At 35.5% G+C, this 15,354-nt stretch overlaps 2 protein-coding genes across 3 annotated transcripts in view; one reads left to right on the top strand and one right to left on the bottom strand.

The window, feature by feature from the left end:
* The window catches only part of LOC107564651 (cAMP-dependent protein kinase inhibitor gamma-like), a 32,854-nt gene extending 27,867 nt beyond the window's left edge, over nucleotides 1–4,987 (top strand). Inside the window, exons 2-3 of the mRNA XM_016249787.1 lie at nucleotides 3,078–3,256; nucleotides 4,402–4,987. Of these exons, the coding sequence (XP_016105273.1) occupies nucleotides 3,106–3,256; nucleotides 4,402–4,484 (234 nt within the window). The 5' untranslated portion in view covers nucleotides 3,078–3,105 and the 3' untranslated portion in view covers nucleotides 4,485–4,987. The remainder of the gene's footprint in view (nucleotides 1–3,077; nucleotides 3,257–4,401) is intronic.
* Nucleotides 4,988–5,805: 818 nt separating this feature from the next.
* LOC107564650 (adenosine deaminase-like) overlaps nucleotides 5,806–15,354 on the bottom strand; it is a 19,604-nt gene continuing 10,055 nt past the window's right edge. For both annotated transcript variants that reach the window (XM_016249785.1, XM_016249786.1), the window contains 8 exons: nucleotides 11,924–12,067; nucleotides 11,659–11,774; nucleotides 10,023–10,147; nucleotides 9,327–9,398; nucleotides 8,870–8,971; nucleotides 7,991–8,058; nucleotides 6,876–7,005; nucleotides 5,806–6,770 (listed from right to left, as the gene is read on the bottom strand). In XM_016249785.1, coding sequence (XP_016105271.1) covers nucleotides 6,666–6,770; nucleotides 6,876–7,005; nucleotides 7,991–8,058; nucleotides 8,870–8,971; nucleotides 9,327–9,398; nucleotides 10,023–10,147; nucleotides 11,659–11,774; nucleotides 11,924–12,067 — 862 coding nt within the window. In that variant the 3' untranslated portion in view covers nucleotides 5,806–6,665. The remainder of the gene's footprint in view (nucleotides 6,771–6,875; nucleotides 7,006–7,990; nucleotides 8,059–8,869; nucleotides 8,972–9,326; nucleotides 9,399–10,022; nucleotides 10,148–11,658; nucleotides 11,775–11,923; nucleotides 12,068–15,354) is intronic.

The following is a 15,354-nucleotide window of genomic DNA, read 5'->3' as shown; positions in this document are numbered from 1 at the left end:
TGTTTGCCTTCTTTCCCTTGCCCTCTCACATCCCTCTGGAATATCCCTTCTTCTTCTCTTCAGACGGGCCAGCTGAACATATTCAGAGTGGCATTTAAGAGTCACAACTCGCATAAAGTCAACACTGGTATTTGCAGCCCAATGTGATGCATCTTATATTATGCGATAAGCAGTGTTGGGGGTAACGCATTACAAGTAACACGAGTTACGTAATCAGATTACTTTTTTCATGTCACTAGTAAAGTAACGCATTACTTTTTAATTTACAAGAGAATATTTGAGTTACCTTTTTTTTCCCCCTATGTATTGTTTGACAGCTCTCCTGTCCCTATGTTGAGAGAAATCAGAAGATGTTACTGTAGTTCTAAAATAAATATGAATATTAGGGATGTAACGATTAACCATGAGCCGGTTGAAAATCGATTAAAATATGTGAGTATTCAAATCGGTTGAGATGCCAAACAAATCACGATTCAATTAGGGGTAGTTAGTTTATATGAATGTATGTCTGAGGGGAACTTACTGTCTTTAGAAAAGTTTAGATGGTCTTTTATTTTTTTCATCTTGCCTCTGTATAATGCATATTAAAGTTCATAAGTGCAGCGCTGCTTTGTTTACAGCAGAAACCAGGAAACGCTTTAACCGCCACCTGCTGGCAGAGAGTGCATCTGCGTCTCATTCAGCTCGTCTGCTGTTTCTGTTTCATGCAGATATTTTTTTATGTATAGTTTCACAAAACTGAAGTCAAATCATTCTGTTTTTGCTTCAAATTTCGAAATGATTCAATCTAATTTAGATTAAAAACTGCTCATGTTGCGTGTATGCAGCATCTTTGTTTGGATCATGATTAAAATGCAGTGGTTGCCTCTAATTTTAAATGGAAAGAGCACAGACAAAGCCTTATTTTGTTTATATGAAGAGATTTTTTTATTTGTGTTACTTATTTGATTTGGGGCTTGTTTTAAAATTTCTATTTAGTTTTGTTATTTACATTTACATTAGCCTATATAAATTTTGCTATTTAGCAGACGCTTTTATCCAAAGCGACTTTCAAATGAGGACAATAAAAGCAATCAAAACCAACAAAAGAGCAATAATATGCAAGGGTTATATTTAAATTCCACAAAGGAACGTGCAGCATTTTGTCCAAGCAATAATAAAAGGACACATTTAATTTATAATTTGTCCTAAATCTCATTTTGTAAAAAAACAAAAAACAAATCGTAAATCGAATCGTGAAATCAAAATCGTGAATCGAATCGTGAGTTGAGTGAATCGTTACATCCCTAATGAATATGCATTAATTCATCTCACTCACACACAAAAAAAAACACGGATTCAGTATTCCTCAAAACAAATAATAATAATGCAACTCAGAATTTGACGTAAACCTGCAATAATTAAATGTTAAACAACACAAATATCCTTTATGTATTTAATCACACTCTATTAACCAGTGTCTTTGCTTCTGACCTTCGATGATCCAGTTCAACCGTACTAATAAGCAAAAATTACTCTAGACAAACATTTGTGTGTCTTTTTTTATTGCTAAAGTGTGTTGAAATTTCTTCTGCATTCTACTGTACGGACGTAAATTTACTTTCCCTTCAGCCTGAGGCTTATTCATTTCACTTTTCGTGTGTATAGGCTTTTATATTTGCCAAAAATATAACTTTTTTTTATTTTAAAAACAAACAAGCAAGCCCTGTCCAGATTTAAAAAGTAACGCAAAAGTAACGTAATACATTACTTTCCATAAAAAGTAACTAAGTAACGTAATTAGTTACTTTTTTATGGAGTAACGCAATATTGTAATGCATTACTTTTAAAAGTAACTTTCCCCAACACTGGCGATAAGATGAAAATGAAGGATGGAACTTGATTTTATCCAACATGAAATGATTGAATTGTGTGGTGATGTCAGGTGAAAATAAAAGACATTTCAGAGAGAGTGAATTGATACTATTTTATGAAAGACTTTGAGTAGTGTGCACTAAAAAATAAAACTGAGAACTGTTAGCTAAGAACTCAGTTTTAAAATATTGCAACATTGCATTACATTGTTGTTTTCTTTTGACTAGTCTCAGCTTTAGACATTTATACATCTTTATTTTTTATATATACTTATTTTTTATTAGTATAATTTTTATAATTTTTTTCAAATAAATATTGTTCTTTTGAACTTTCTATTCACATTTTCTACAAAAAAATACCATGCAGCACAACTCACAGTTTTCAACACTGGTAATATTAAGAAATGTTTCTTGACCACCAAAGCAAAAAAAATTCTAAAGGTTCACGTGACACTGAAGACACAGGAATAAATAACATTTTAAAATATATTCTAATAGAAAACGGTTATCTTTATAGTTATATTGTAGTGTATTGAAGTAATATGAGCGTGTTACTTGAGACGTTATCGCCAGCATTGGTTAAAGTAAGTGGGGTTTTCATGTTGACTTAGGAGACACTTAGTGAGTGAGCAGCTAATGTGTTTTGGATACATTCTTGTGGGAGGATTCCTCTCTCAGCATAATGTCCACCCATGACTCTCCTTCCTGAAAGCAGTTTGATGAGCTCCAAAAAGTGTCTAATCGATCGCTTTGGGTTTTTATCTCTTGTTTTCATGCCAATAAGACTTCATTTGCAAGCTTGCACTGATACTCATAAGAAACCCTGAGTGTAAACAAGCATGCAAAGATTGACAAATACATCCAGGGTTGGATGAACGCGTTTGGCTCTCTTATATAATTAGGCAATGAAATGAGTTCAGCGGCTGAATCTATTAACTTTAGCATTGAAATAGAGCCCCTGAAGTAATAATTACTCCAATTCATCAGACGGCGTGTTCTGTCATGGGCATTACTGAACTGAGATTCACAGGTTTTCTGTGTGTTAGGATTTTTCTTTTCAGAGCTCATTATATGGAGTTTCTCTTAAGAGATTTTAGTCAAACTGTTGGCTTGGTTTCTTTCTTAACCGAGAGTAAATGTGCCTAGAAAAGCGCTATATAAATGTAATGAATTATTATTATTATTATTATTATTACCTTTCTGTCTGTCTTTTGTTTCTTTCAGGTGTAATGAGAGGGCAATTTGTGAGCAGATGATGGACGTTGAGACGTCGTATACAGAGTTCATAAACTCTGACCGTACAGGTCGCAGGAACGCAGTGCCAGACATTAAAGGAGAGGCAGTAGCGATGGGGACCAGTGAACTAACCAAAGACATGGCTCAGATGGACCTGAAAGCTGCAGGTACGTCACACACCGCTTTCCAGTTCTTCTTGCAAGCCAGCACCTGTATTGATATTTCTCCAACATTCTCTTCTTCTCCTTTAGAGTTCTCCTCCTCCTCCTTTCTTTATCATCTTCTTCTGCTTCTCCTTCTCTGTCTTCTCATTCTCCTCCTTATCCTCCTCATCCAACTTCTCCTTCTTCCCCTTCTTCTCCTCATTTCTTCATCTTCTCTTCCTCCTCCTCCGTTTTCCTCCACCTTCAAATACTCCTTAAAACATTTTGTGAATAATTTTAGACTTAGGTAGACTATTAATTTGGGGTTTTGTACTAATGTTGTACTTCAAATAAATATAAGATTGAAATTTAAAAACTTTGCTTTGTTAGAATGTTTACTGTTCAGAACTAAGTATGTAACAAAGAGAAATGACGTCATCTGTCTTGCATTTAATTGCATAAGGAGTTGTGACTGGTCCTCTTTCTTTTATCTTTGTTTTAGATCATCCATACCTTTTTACACTGAAAAGACATCATGTGAACAAGAAAAACATACAAGTTTAAACTATAAAGTGGCTATAATGCTATGAAAGCTAGCCTTACCTAAAACATTGCAAATGCACATGCACTGGTATTCCCTTCAGTACTTTATTGGTATTCCGACGGCAGTAATTCACATTAGTAATTCTGCAAAACTAGTGCTGTTCATGTGACGAAAGAACAGATAATGTCTCCCGACTGCCAGTGGTCTATCAGGTCATATTTATTATGCAACAATGTATTATGCCTTTCTTTCAGTGTCCCTTACTTTATCCAGGACACGGCTCTGTAAGGTCAGTGTCCACATTGAACACAATTAGGTTTGGTGAGGTTGAATGGAGTCTGTCAGCGCTGACAAAGATTTATTATCTGCCCTCTCAACAATAACTGCTTCCTTGACCGTTTCCTATTCGTATGGGAACTTTTCAACTCTTTCCTACTGAAATAAGAGCAGCATCTGTCTCTATTTGACCCAGTTTCCTTAGTTCACATTCTTGGCACCATCTCTGAAATAACCTGAGACTTTCTTAGGACCACGAGTACTCTGTTAAGAATGTTTAGCTGGAGAATAAACCAGGCATGTGCGCATTTAATGTGGCAAAAAGGTTTGTCATATCTGTGTCTTATAGAAGGAGATGCTTCCGGATCTCCTGCCCCTGAAGCAGAGGCATCTGGGAGCCAGAATAAACAGGGGACAGAGGGACCGTCATAAAGATCATGAATGACCTGGAGGAGAGAGGAAAGCTGGGGAGTTCTCTCCTTTTCTCATCAAAATTCTCCTCATCTTTGCTCATCAGGCAGCAGTGAAGAGCTCCTCTCATAGACTGCCATTAAGGTGGACGTCCACCCATTGCATGCTGTTGAGTGCCTAAGAAACAGATGGAGAAGACACTGCCTTTGCAAACACCACTAAATGGGACGAATCTGTCGAGGACCGTATTAATTCACAGCACTGAGTGAGGGAAGATTGTTTTTTTCTAACAGAGGTCGAACAGAAGCACAGGCGTTTTGATATTTTTCCATCCTAAACTTAAACTAAGCAGTTCAATCTTGTGTTGAGTTACTGGTAAAACAAATACTCACGAGCTACTGTAAACTATAAAGTACCAAATATAGCCTTTTTGTTACAGCCTATGACAAGGATGGCTCAGTTGAATTGTATTATTATTCTTTTTTTTTTTTACAATGACCACTAGTTGAAGGAGGTCTGATTATAGAACAGAACTCCCAGATATTGCCTGAGGTCAGAAGAGATTTGTTTCTACACTTCATTATATACTATTACACAAATGTAACATAATTAACAATATTTATGTAGTATCTGAGTTACTGTTTTCTGCTCCCGGCACGGTTTTGTGGTTTTTGTCAGACTCTCCGAAACACTCGTTGAAACACATTGCATTTATATTGTGACCTATAAATGTAAGTACCTCAAAATAAACAGGAATGACATTATTGCTTTCAGTTTCTTGTTTATTTATTTTCAAATTGGGTGTGGATGTACTTGAATGAAAAGTATATTTGCATTGGCTTTCCATTTCTCAAATTTTGGAAAATTATGATACAAGTAAGGGATAATGTACAATCATTACATCATTATACTCCCCAAATAAATATGCGGACAAGAAAATGAAATTGTTGAATAGCGGAAAGGATACTTTTACAGCTGCGTAAAAATGCAAAAATGGAAGATTAACAAACGCAAGTTTTACCTTGAGCGCCGCGTTTTAGAACGCAATGTTATGCGGGAGATGCTGCAAAAGACAGAACGGAACGGGCGAAGATGCTTGTCTAGGTAGCACATGCTTGCATTGGAAATAGTGAAAAGCAGCGGAATGGAATGCGGTTTTTTTTACGACACTTAATAACTGAAACGCAAGGTGGCGCCAGTTGCGTTTGTATGTATGTATTTTCAGTTATAACCGAAAATTTGTACATCAGGTCGCAGAGTGCCACGATTGACCGATTTAGACCCTATTAATTAAAACATTAAAAACAGTTTTGTCATAAACAGGCCAAGAACAACACAACCATTCAGATGCAAAATTATTTGTATTGATAGTTTATACAGTGATAAAGCTCTCAGGCCCTTCCTTCCCACATTTATAGTCCGTATGTTTTCCTATGCAGTTCACATTATACAACACAAAATGTAAAACCTAACAATGATTTTTCATTAGGCTGATTAACTCCATAACTGAGTTACATGAATAGTCTTTTGGTAAATGCCCTCTGGTGTTAGCAAAATGTGCAAATTTAAAGGGGTTTTGCACAGCATTTCATAATCAGACATCTAATAACAACTTTAATATCAATAGACAACTGTTACCCAAAGGTTTGTATATTGCATATAAAATATACCTTAGATGAACACCAGACATAAGATCATATTCTGGTTTAATGTTTTGGATTTATATATTATTTCCATTGTAAAATTGTAGAATACAGCTGAGCTACTATTTAATTTCATTCTCATAGCACCATTCACATGTTATACAGCTTAACATGCTTCATATAAAGACTTTTTCTCTTTATTACATTATGGTCATATTCTGTGCGTATACCGAGAAGAGCATGTTTAGGCTACAGATATTACAATACTTATAAAAATGCTGATGTAGATGAAAGGCAATAGCATTTGGTCAAACCCAGTATGCTGGAACAGCGGTTAATGAAATATTAAATACATTTGTAACACGTATTTTGATGAATGGCATGTTAACTTCTAAAGTTGAATCTTTGTTGGAGATTTTTATGTATGGTCTTTATTATTTTTGTGTAAATATTTTGCTGAGAAACGCGTTTATGAGTTCTCCAGTTTCAAGGAATCAGGAAAAGGCAAATGTCCTGAAAGGCTCTGCTCGCCGCATACTTGTTTATAACAGTGCTGAGCTCAAAAGCCTGTGCTTTTCAGCATGCCATAAGCCTTCGAGAGTTGTTCAAGAAGCTCCTCTTTCTCCTCCGCGGGAAGAAAGCAAGACTTAGCTGCATTAATATTCTGTGAAAACAGAAGCAGACAGGATAATTCAAGTCACTTTTTTTTGCCATGATATGGTCATATCAGAGTCCATTCGAGAGCCTGTTTTGGCAAATTGTGTCTCACCAGTCTCTTGAATTCCTCTTCAGTGAAGTCCATGTATTTCTGCACCACCTGATAGTCCGAGTTCAAGGTGGAGTCAAAGATGGTAGGGTCATCTGTGTTTAAGGAGTAGTTAGCTTTGTCCTTCATGAATCTGAAACACACAACCAGATTTTTCAAACTTGAACTAGTTAACTCTGGATCATTTTAAACCCCGGGTAAATGGAATCCTAGGTTATATTCTTTAACTTTCCACGTGATTTCGGCCCTTTGCCACCTATACTGCCAAAATGGCCAGAAACAGCACTGCTGCTTGTAATTTACCCAAGGTTACCCATTAATCCTGGGTATTCATAAACTTACGTTTCAAACTGTACATTCCCAAAACCAGTTCTTACTTGCATTGTTTTGAGTGTCACTGCACATCCTCATATTATATATTGCTTTGTTTTCCTGAATGGACTTTTCAGACTATAAACTTTAAGGTAAGAATCAAATTTACTCCAATTCATGTGTTTTCAGTCAACATTTGACTTTTTTCCCCTCAAACGCTGAAACTACCGTGGTCACGTTTAGTTGACTGTCCAAAGCAGACAAATATGACGCATGCGATTGGGTGTATGTTGCTAAGCATCTAGTTATACCACTATAACACAACATTGTTTCACATTGCACAAGTTTGGCGCCGCAAAAGAGCCACTAACCATGCTCTGCAATAGGGTTTCATAACCACGGGTAAAAAGCGGTGCTAACCCCACTTCTAATTAACAAATGTGAAACATACCTTTAGGGGTTAAAAGCAGGCTTTAGACGAATGATAACCTGGGGTTAAGTGCAGTATCAAAAGCCCTGCGTGAATTGTCCAGTTTAATTCTGTAATATACCATATTTCTGAGTGAAACATGGTAGGCACACAACCGTACTTAATGCATTAGATGGTGAAATGCAACAGAAATGGAGTCAGAATGGGAGTTTGCTAAAGCAGTGCTAAAATAGCTATTTGGCAATTTGTTAACATTATCTAATAGCCTAACTGTTGTTAATGAAAAAGTGGAATAACACGTACCAACAAATTGTTCACAATAGGACCAGGAACATGCATTAAAAAAAGTAAACAGAGTAAATAAACCTATTCTCACGTGATGAGAGGATGTTTGGTGAAGTCTGGGTCACAGGCTCCTGTCAATCTGCTAGAGATAGGACACATCTAGAGAAACACAAGACACACACACCATCAGGATCACAATGACACTGAAACATCGTGTAGATTAATATCCATCTTTAAGCATCTCATAAATATTCTGGTAACAAAAATCTAAATATTAGTACACTGAGAGACTGTCCGGTGACACCATTTATAAACAGATATTTAAATACTGTCCACTAGAGGGCAGTATGAGATTACATTTGATAAAATCCTGTTTCTTAGTCTTGTTTCTGGCTCAACAAATTTTGTCTCATTCTGACATACACCTAGTTCAGGTCATGGAGCACACACTTAATGAACTTAACGAGCTGTTACATAAGAAAGATATCAGTAAAGTAAGCACTCATAATGTATGCAATAAGGTCTGGTTATCTGTGACAAACATTTTTAAAGATAATGTGTGTGTGTGTGTGTGTGTGTGTGTGTGTGTGTATCAATATTGAAAACAGTTAATATTTTACTTACTATTTTAATTATTTTTTTAATCTACATTTGTCGTCTAAATAACATCTTGGGACAAAAGTTGGTTAAAAGCCATTAAAAAATGGCTTAGATAATTGAAATTAGTTCTGATAAAAGCTTTATCATTGTTTGCAGATGCAAATTTTTTATTGACCCTAATATTGGGTTGTTACTGTATGTGAGCACTTTGACCGAGAATGGAATCTTGGTGCAACATGCAGATATACATGACGCATTGTAAAGTTATGCACGATAATGGCATTTTTATCAGACTAATGATGTAAATGTATGTGGGTGTGTATCTCAAAGTGATTTCTGTAACTGTCAGGAAGCTGCCATCTAGTCTTACCTCAAAATGCATGTTTTGTTGGAGCAGTTGATTATACAGAGCTTGATCTTCAAGCGTGTGGTATCCATGGCCAATGCGTTCTGCTTTCAGAACTTCCACAGCCTGCAAAGGGAACGCACATAATGGGAAGAGTTGGCACATAGTTTCAGATCTGAGGGTGTTTTCTTGTGTATTGACATTTTGAAAACTGAGTTGAGCGGTTGTGGTGTTTTCTGAAATATCTGTCTTTTTTGATTTAGTACTTGGGAAGGAAGTGTACTTCCCAGACAGAACTTCCTCACAGAATAACTCTAAAGCTGATAGTTAAGAACAGCCTCAGCACTTTCACACAATTTTCCATCTGTACAACAGATAGATGGCAAATTGTTATGTTTTCGTGAGAAGCACATTTTGAGTGGTTATTGTATTCTTGCTGAATACATTATAATAAATGCTGAGCAAAAGAGGAAACTCGTACCTCCCTCACCACACCGGCATGGCCCACTTCTCCAGCATGCACTGTTCTGTGCACCTCACTTCTGACTGCTTCCTGTCAAAAACAAAACTGTGAACTCACAGAACACTGCCAGCAATATCTGTTTTTCTGCAGATGGGATAAAAGCACCAAGCAGCATCACAGCATCTGTAGTATGTACTCTATTATTCTTGCCTCATTAAACAAAAGATATTGCTTTCAAACAGTGTTTGTAAGATTCAGTTTAGATCACGGGATGATAAGGAACTTGTTTTGTTTCCCGAACATCTCAGCTGTGGCTCCTAGCATGCAAATGGTCTAAACAGAGGTCTCTGTCTGTGTTATCTAAATTATGGATTATATAAGAGTTTCCAAGCCAACAAAGTACAATTTACTCTCCTAAAGTTTTAAATACATCAACTAATCAAAGTTTTACAGTGATGTTAGACTTGTACATGTAAAGTTCTTCAAATAGGCAAAGTGATTCATTTTTGCTAGGAAGGGAACTCAAGGAAAAAGAAGACGTTGACAAAATGATATGTTGATAACAAGACATACGATCATCATGTATGTTCTGTCAAATTCTGAGAATCCTGTGCAGGCAGTTTTGTAACAGGCCTAATAAAGATGAGTTTAATCTCTCACTAGATGATCCAGTGAGAAAATTGCAGCTCATATGGAGTATGTGTGGTTTCTTACCTCAAATGCTCTTTTGTGTCCTGGGTACGACACACAGTCCATGGATTCATCTCCTGCTAGGTCTATTCCCACAACTCCATCTTTACCATACTTCTTGCACAGCTCGACCACGTCCATAGACCAATCTACAGCAGCAATAAGCATTAGATTATAACAGTCAATGATTTGGGTGTATTATCATTTCCTCATATGCTGCATATATAAGCTGATAATTGCATGATTTGGCCGATGCATTAATTATATAATATGATTTTTATATATATATATATAATACACACACACACACACACACACATATGTGACCCTGGACCACAAAACCAGTCATAAGGGTACATTTTTCGAAATTGAGATTTAAACATAATCTGAAACCTGAATAAATAAGCTTTCCATTGATGTATGGTTTGTTAGAATAGGATAATATTTGGTCGAGATACAACTATTTGAATATCTGGAATCTGAGGGTGCAAAAAAAAAAAATATTGAGAAAATCAATATTTCCTACTGTAAATATATTAAAACTTAATTTTTGATTAGTAATATGCATTGCTAAGAACTTCGTTGTTCAAATGAAGTTCTTAGCAATGCATATTACTAATCAAAAATTAAGTTTTAATATATTTACAGTAGGAAATATTGATTTTCTCAATATTTTTTTTTTTTGCACCCTCAGATTCCAGATATTCAAATAGTTGTATCTCGACCAAATATTATCCTATTCTAACAAACCATACATCAATGGAAAGCTTATTTATTCAGGTTTCAGATTATGTTTAAATCTCAATTTCGAAAAATGTACCCTTATGACTGGTTTTGTGGTCCAGGGTCACATATGTGTGTGTGTGTGTGTGTGTGTATTATATATATATATATAAAAATCATATTATATAATTAATGCATCGGCCAAATCATGCAATTATCAGCTTATATATGCAGCATATGAGGAAATGATAATACACCCAAATCATTGACTGTTATAATCTAATGCTTATTGCTGCTGTAGATTGGTCTATGGACGTGGTCGAGCTGTGCAAGAAGTATGGTAAAGATATATATATATATATATATATATTTCTAAAGGATCATGTGACACTGAAGACTGGAGTAATGGCTGCTGAAAAATCAGCCATCATAGAAATAAATTACAAAATAAAAATGTTTAAATGTAAAATATATTCAAAATATAAAACGGTTATTTTTAATTGTAATACTATTTCACAATATTAATATTTTTAATCAAATAAATGATATAAATGCAACCTTAGTGTGCAAAAGCTACTTCTTTCAAAAACACAAAAAATCTTACAACCCCAAATTTTTGAACAGCAATGTAGAAGACAAACCTCTTCAGCTTCAAGTGTTACATGAATTGTGTCTCTATTTACAAAACACATTGCATATGAATCACCAAGGCTTTCAAATTCACTATAGCATTTCCAAACAGTCCATCTTTTAAGAGGGGAACAAAAAAATCTGAGCCAATCTGCAGGAGGTTCGGCCAGTGCCGTGATGATTAAACACTACTGGGCAATGAGCAGGGATGAATGGGTTTTAAATGAAGGATGACAGTGAGATAACGCCTCTCAAACACACAGAACACTGGGTGGGGGATGGTGGGGAAGAGGTGAGAGTGCATTACTTGGCATGTGACTCAAGCAGCACAGAATGGACCTGACTTTGGTTTTGAAGGCCTTCTCTCCCTCTTTGAACCCCTGGTTCACCAGGTCCACCACATCATCGGGAGTGATGTCTCCTCTGGGAGGAAAAGGGAGGACAGGAAAGAACAAAGACAAGAACAGAGCTATTGTGCAAGAGAAAATGTAAACCAGCATAATGTAACATAAGAACAATAAACAATACATGCCATAAACAGCTTTTGATTCGAGCAAATATGGTACACATACGGTTTTTGGTTCCAATGTAGAGGATCCACTCCCTTGTTGGCCAGCAGATGAGGGCTGTATCTGGCTTCAACATAGATCACTCGCTCTTTGGCCTTTGTCTCTACAAACTCATAAGCTATTCTCTTGATGGCCTCTCTATCCCCTCTGCAGATGAGAAATGAAACCGATAAGATACCAAGACAACCCCACTCCCTACCTGAATAGCCCCTCGCTACCTTTAAGACCTACAGAGTCAGAGTCCCTCACTACCTTCAAGAAATGTGTGTGTGTGTATATATATATATATATTGTAGCTTGTACTTTTCTGAGAAATGCTGTATTGCGACACTTCTCATGTTACTGCTTCCTATGAATTACTTCCTTAGAATTTCATCACTTATAAGTTGCTTTAAAAAAAAGCTTCTTCTAAATGAATACAAATGTAATGAGGCTATTAGACAACTCAATTTATGTATATACACGTGTGTGTGTGTGTGTGTGTGTGTAAAAAACATGCATAAAAGCACTTCTATTCCTAAAAAAGAAATTAATTTATTCATGTGTTATTAATTCAAAGATAATATTTTAATGTGTTATGTAGAAATACACATCTTCTGTAACATTATGTAATAACACATGGATAAGTTAATTTATTTTTTAGGAATAGAAGTGCTTTTATGTATGCGCTTTTACACATACATAAAAAATAAAAAATTTATATATATCATTCACATAAGATATCTCTGAAGCATGTGCTATACATATCTTATATATATATATATATATATATATATAAAAAATTTAAGGGGGTCTGAATACTTTCCGTACCCACTGTATATATATATACACACACATTTATAGTGGCCCAAATCCCAAGTTACAACATCATCTAAGAATATTCAAACAGATTGAAGTATAAATGCTACAGTTGTTTTATGATGTCATAAAATTATAGCATTTATGACTTCTTCATTTATAGATAGCACATGCTTCAGAGATATCTTATGTGAATGATTGAATTAACTGAATGAACTAGATGTTACTTTCACTTACACACTCAAAATCCATCTTTATTGCATAAGCATGTGCTTGTTCCAAGAACGCCCACAATTGGAGCAAGATACTAAAGGCCTTAATCATTTTTACAACTCAGTAACACTTACGCTATGAGTTTTTTTTTTTGCTACAGTTGTTTTATGATGTCATAAAATTATAGCATTTATGACTTCTTCATTTATAGATAGCACATGTTTCAGAGATATCTTATGTGAATGATTGAATTAACTGAATGAACTAGATGTTACTTTCACTTACACACTCAAAATCCATCTTTATTGCATAAGCATGTGCTTGTTCCAAGAACGCCCACAATTGGAGCAAGATACTAAAGGCCTTAATCATTTTTACAACTCAGTAACACTTACGCTATGAGTTTTTTTTTAATCGAATCGGTATCGATATCGACGATACTGCCTTGAAAAATATCGGTATCGTATCGAAAACAAAATAAGTGGTATCCCATCCCTATTCAGCAGATATAGGCGTCATGCCCATTCAAAGTGAGGGGGCACGTGCCCCCTCAGATTTTTGAGCCAAGTGGATTTTGAATGCAGCTTCCAAAAGACAAAAAATAGCCATTCATATTTTCTATATTTAATACAATCACACCGGCGTGATTATAACGTTCAGTGCGTCATATCATCAGCTGCTAAATTCAAAACTGCATTCGCTGGCTGGCGCTGAGCCAGACACAGACGCGTTTTTACAGCACTGCGCATTAACCAATCACACACAATGCCGTTGAGCTTATGAATGCAATGACCAATCAGAGGTGTTCAGATGAGTCATCGCTAAAATGCCAGTGTTTTCTTCACTCGCTCGCTGACTGAATACCTTTTCCTGCGAATTCTCTCATCAGAAACAACAAAGTGCAAATGTGTGCACGAATCTGTAAGATATTAATTTCATAGTGTAAACGGCTTCAGTGATTTTAATGGGAGTTTTTGAGAGTGCTTGAACTAGACTGTCAGTGAATGTTCTTTGCTCTCTTTCTGTACAATGAAAGTGTTATGATTAGCCTAACTTGCAATGTTTTATTAAAATTAACTTTCAATGATAAATTCACATTAAATATAAACTCAGTCGTATTAAAACGTCATGGCATGACATCCATATCTGTTAATTAGGTAAACAGACAGGTTTTTATGCATAGTTAATAGATTACATTATTAGGTTACTTTGACCATCGCCCACTATAGATCAACATAATCTAGGTGAGAATCAAGATATTTCATGATATAGTTAATGCGTTTGGGGATGTTTCGAATAAAAAGGAAAAAATAAATAAATAAGTGCTGTTGTGGCTGCTGTGTGTCACATGACGACCCCCCAACGTGCCCTCTCAAAAATAATGAGTGCATGACGCCCCTGTCTGCTGAGGTTACATGTCCGTTGCTATAGCAACACGTGGTGAACGTGTGACATGAGCTGCATGTAAAGATGTCACATGGTGGCCTTGAATCATTGGATTCATGAGGAAATACATTTTCCAAGATCTAAAGAGATATGAAGGGGTTAATATACTATAAAATAATAAACTTTCAGAAAAAAAGGTTAAAAAGCTGTCACTGGGCATTATCTTTTTAAAAGGTATATTTAGTATCTTATTTAACCCTGAGGGGTGCATATGAATACCTTAAAGGTACATATTATTTCCTAAAGTGTACGTATTAGTACCTAAATGGTACATTTTAGTATGAAATATTTGAAAGGGTATACTGTTCCATTGACAACTTTTTTTTTTTTTTTAGAGTGTAGTGTAGCTTTCAAAACTCATCTCCTGGAAAAACGTAACAGTGGGATTTTTAGAAAAGCAATACGCATGAAGGTCCACACATGAACCTAATGGTCAATGGCAGATTGTACGAAAAGTAAAAAATGAGATTGTACAAATTAGCCAACAGTTCGCCAAAAAGTAAAATAGTTGCAAACTGCCATAAGATTTTGTTGCAAAATCACCTCAATCTGAAAACCAGCAGCTTTGTGATGATCGTACACAATTACTTTGCTATTCAGACGCCTTTTTTGTCTGTGAGGGGAGAATAGTCCTGAGAAACTAAAATGTAACTCAGTCATTCTTGAGACGTGGGACAAAACAGGTCCAGCAATGGTAACTGCTATTAGCTTTAACAAATAAAAATATTTTCAATTTTAAATGTCATGAGGGATTAATAATAGAATGTATGTAACACAATTATCACCTTCAATTTAATTTTCTTATTATTATACCAAATCTGTGTTTCTTAATGTCCTCTCACTACATCTAAAACAGTGTGTCCACAGAGAAGGGTTCAATCATTCATATGCAAGAAAATGGATAAAAATGTTTTTTAATGATGAAAAAGAGCTTGTTTTATCAAAAGCAACACTTAATAATATCTCCTATCAAAGCA

This window comes from Sinocyclocheilus grahami, unplaced genomic scaffold (genome assembly GCF_001515645.1).
Source record: "Sinocyclocheilus grahami isolate Dianchi unplaced genomic scaffold, SAMN03320097.WGS_v1.1 scaffold953.1, whole genome shotgun sequence".
Taxonomy (NCBI): Eukaryota; Metazoa; Chordata; class Actinopteri; order Cypriniformes; family Cyprinidae; genus Sinocyclocheilus; species Sinocyclocheilus grahami.
Note: the sequence above shows the minus strand (reverse complement) of the source record. Positions and strands in the feature narration are given on the sequence as shown.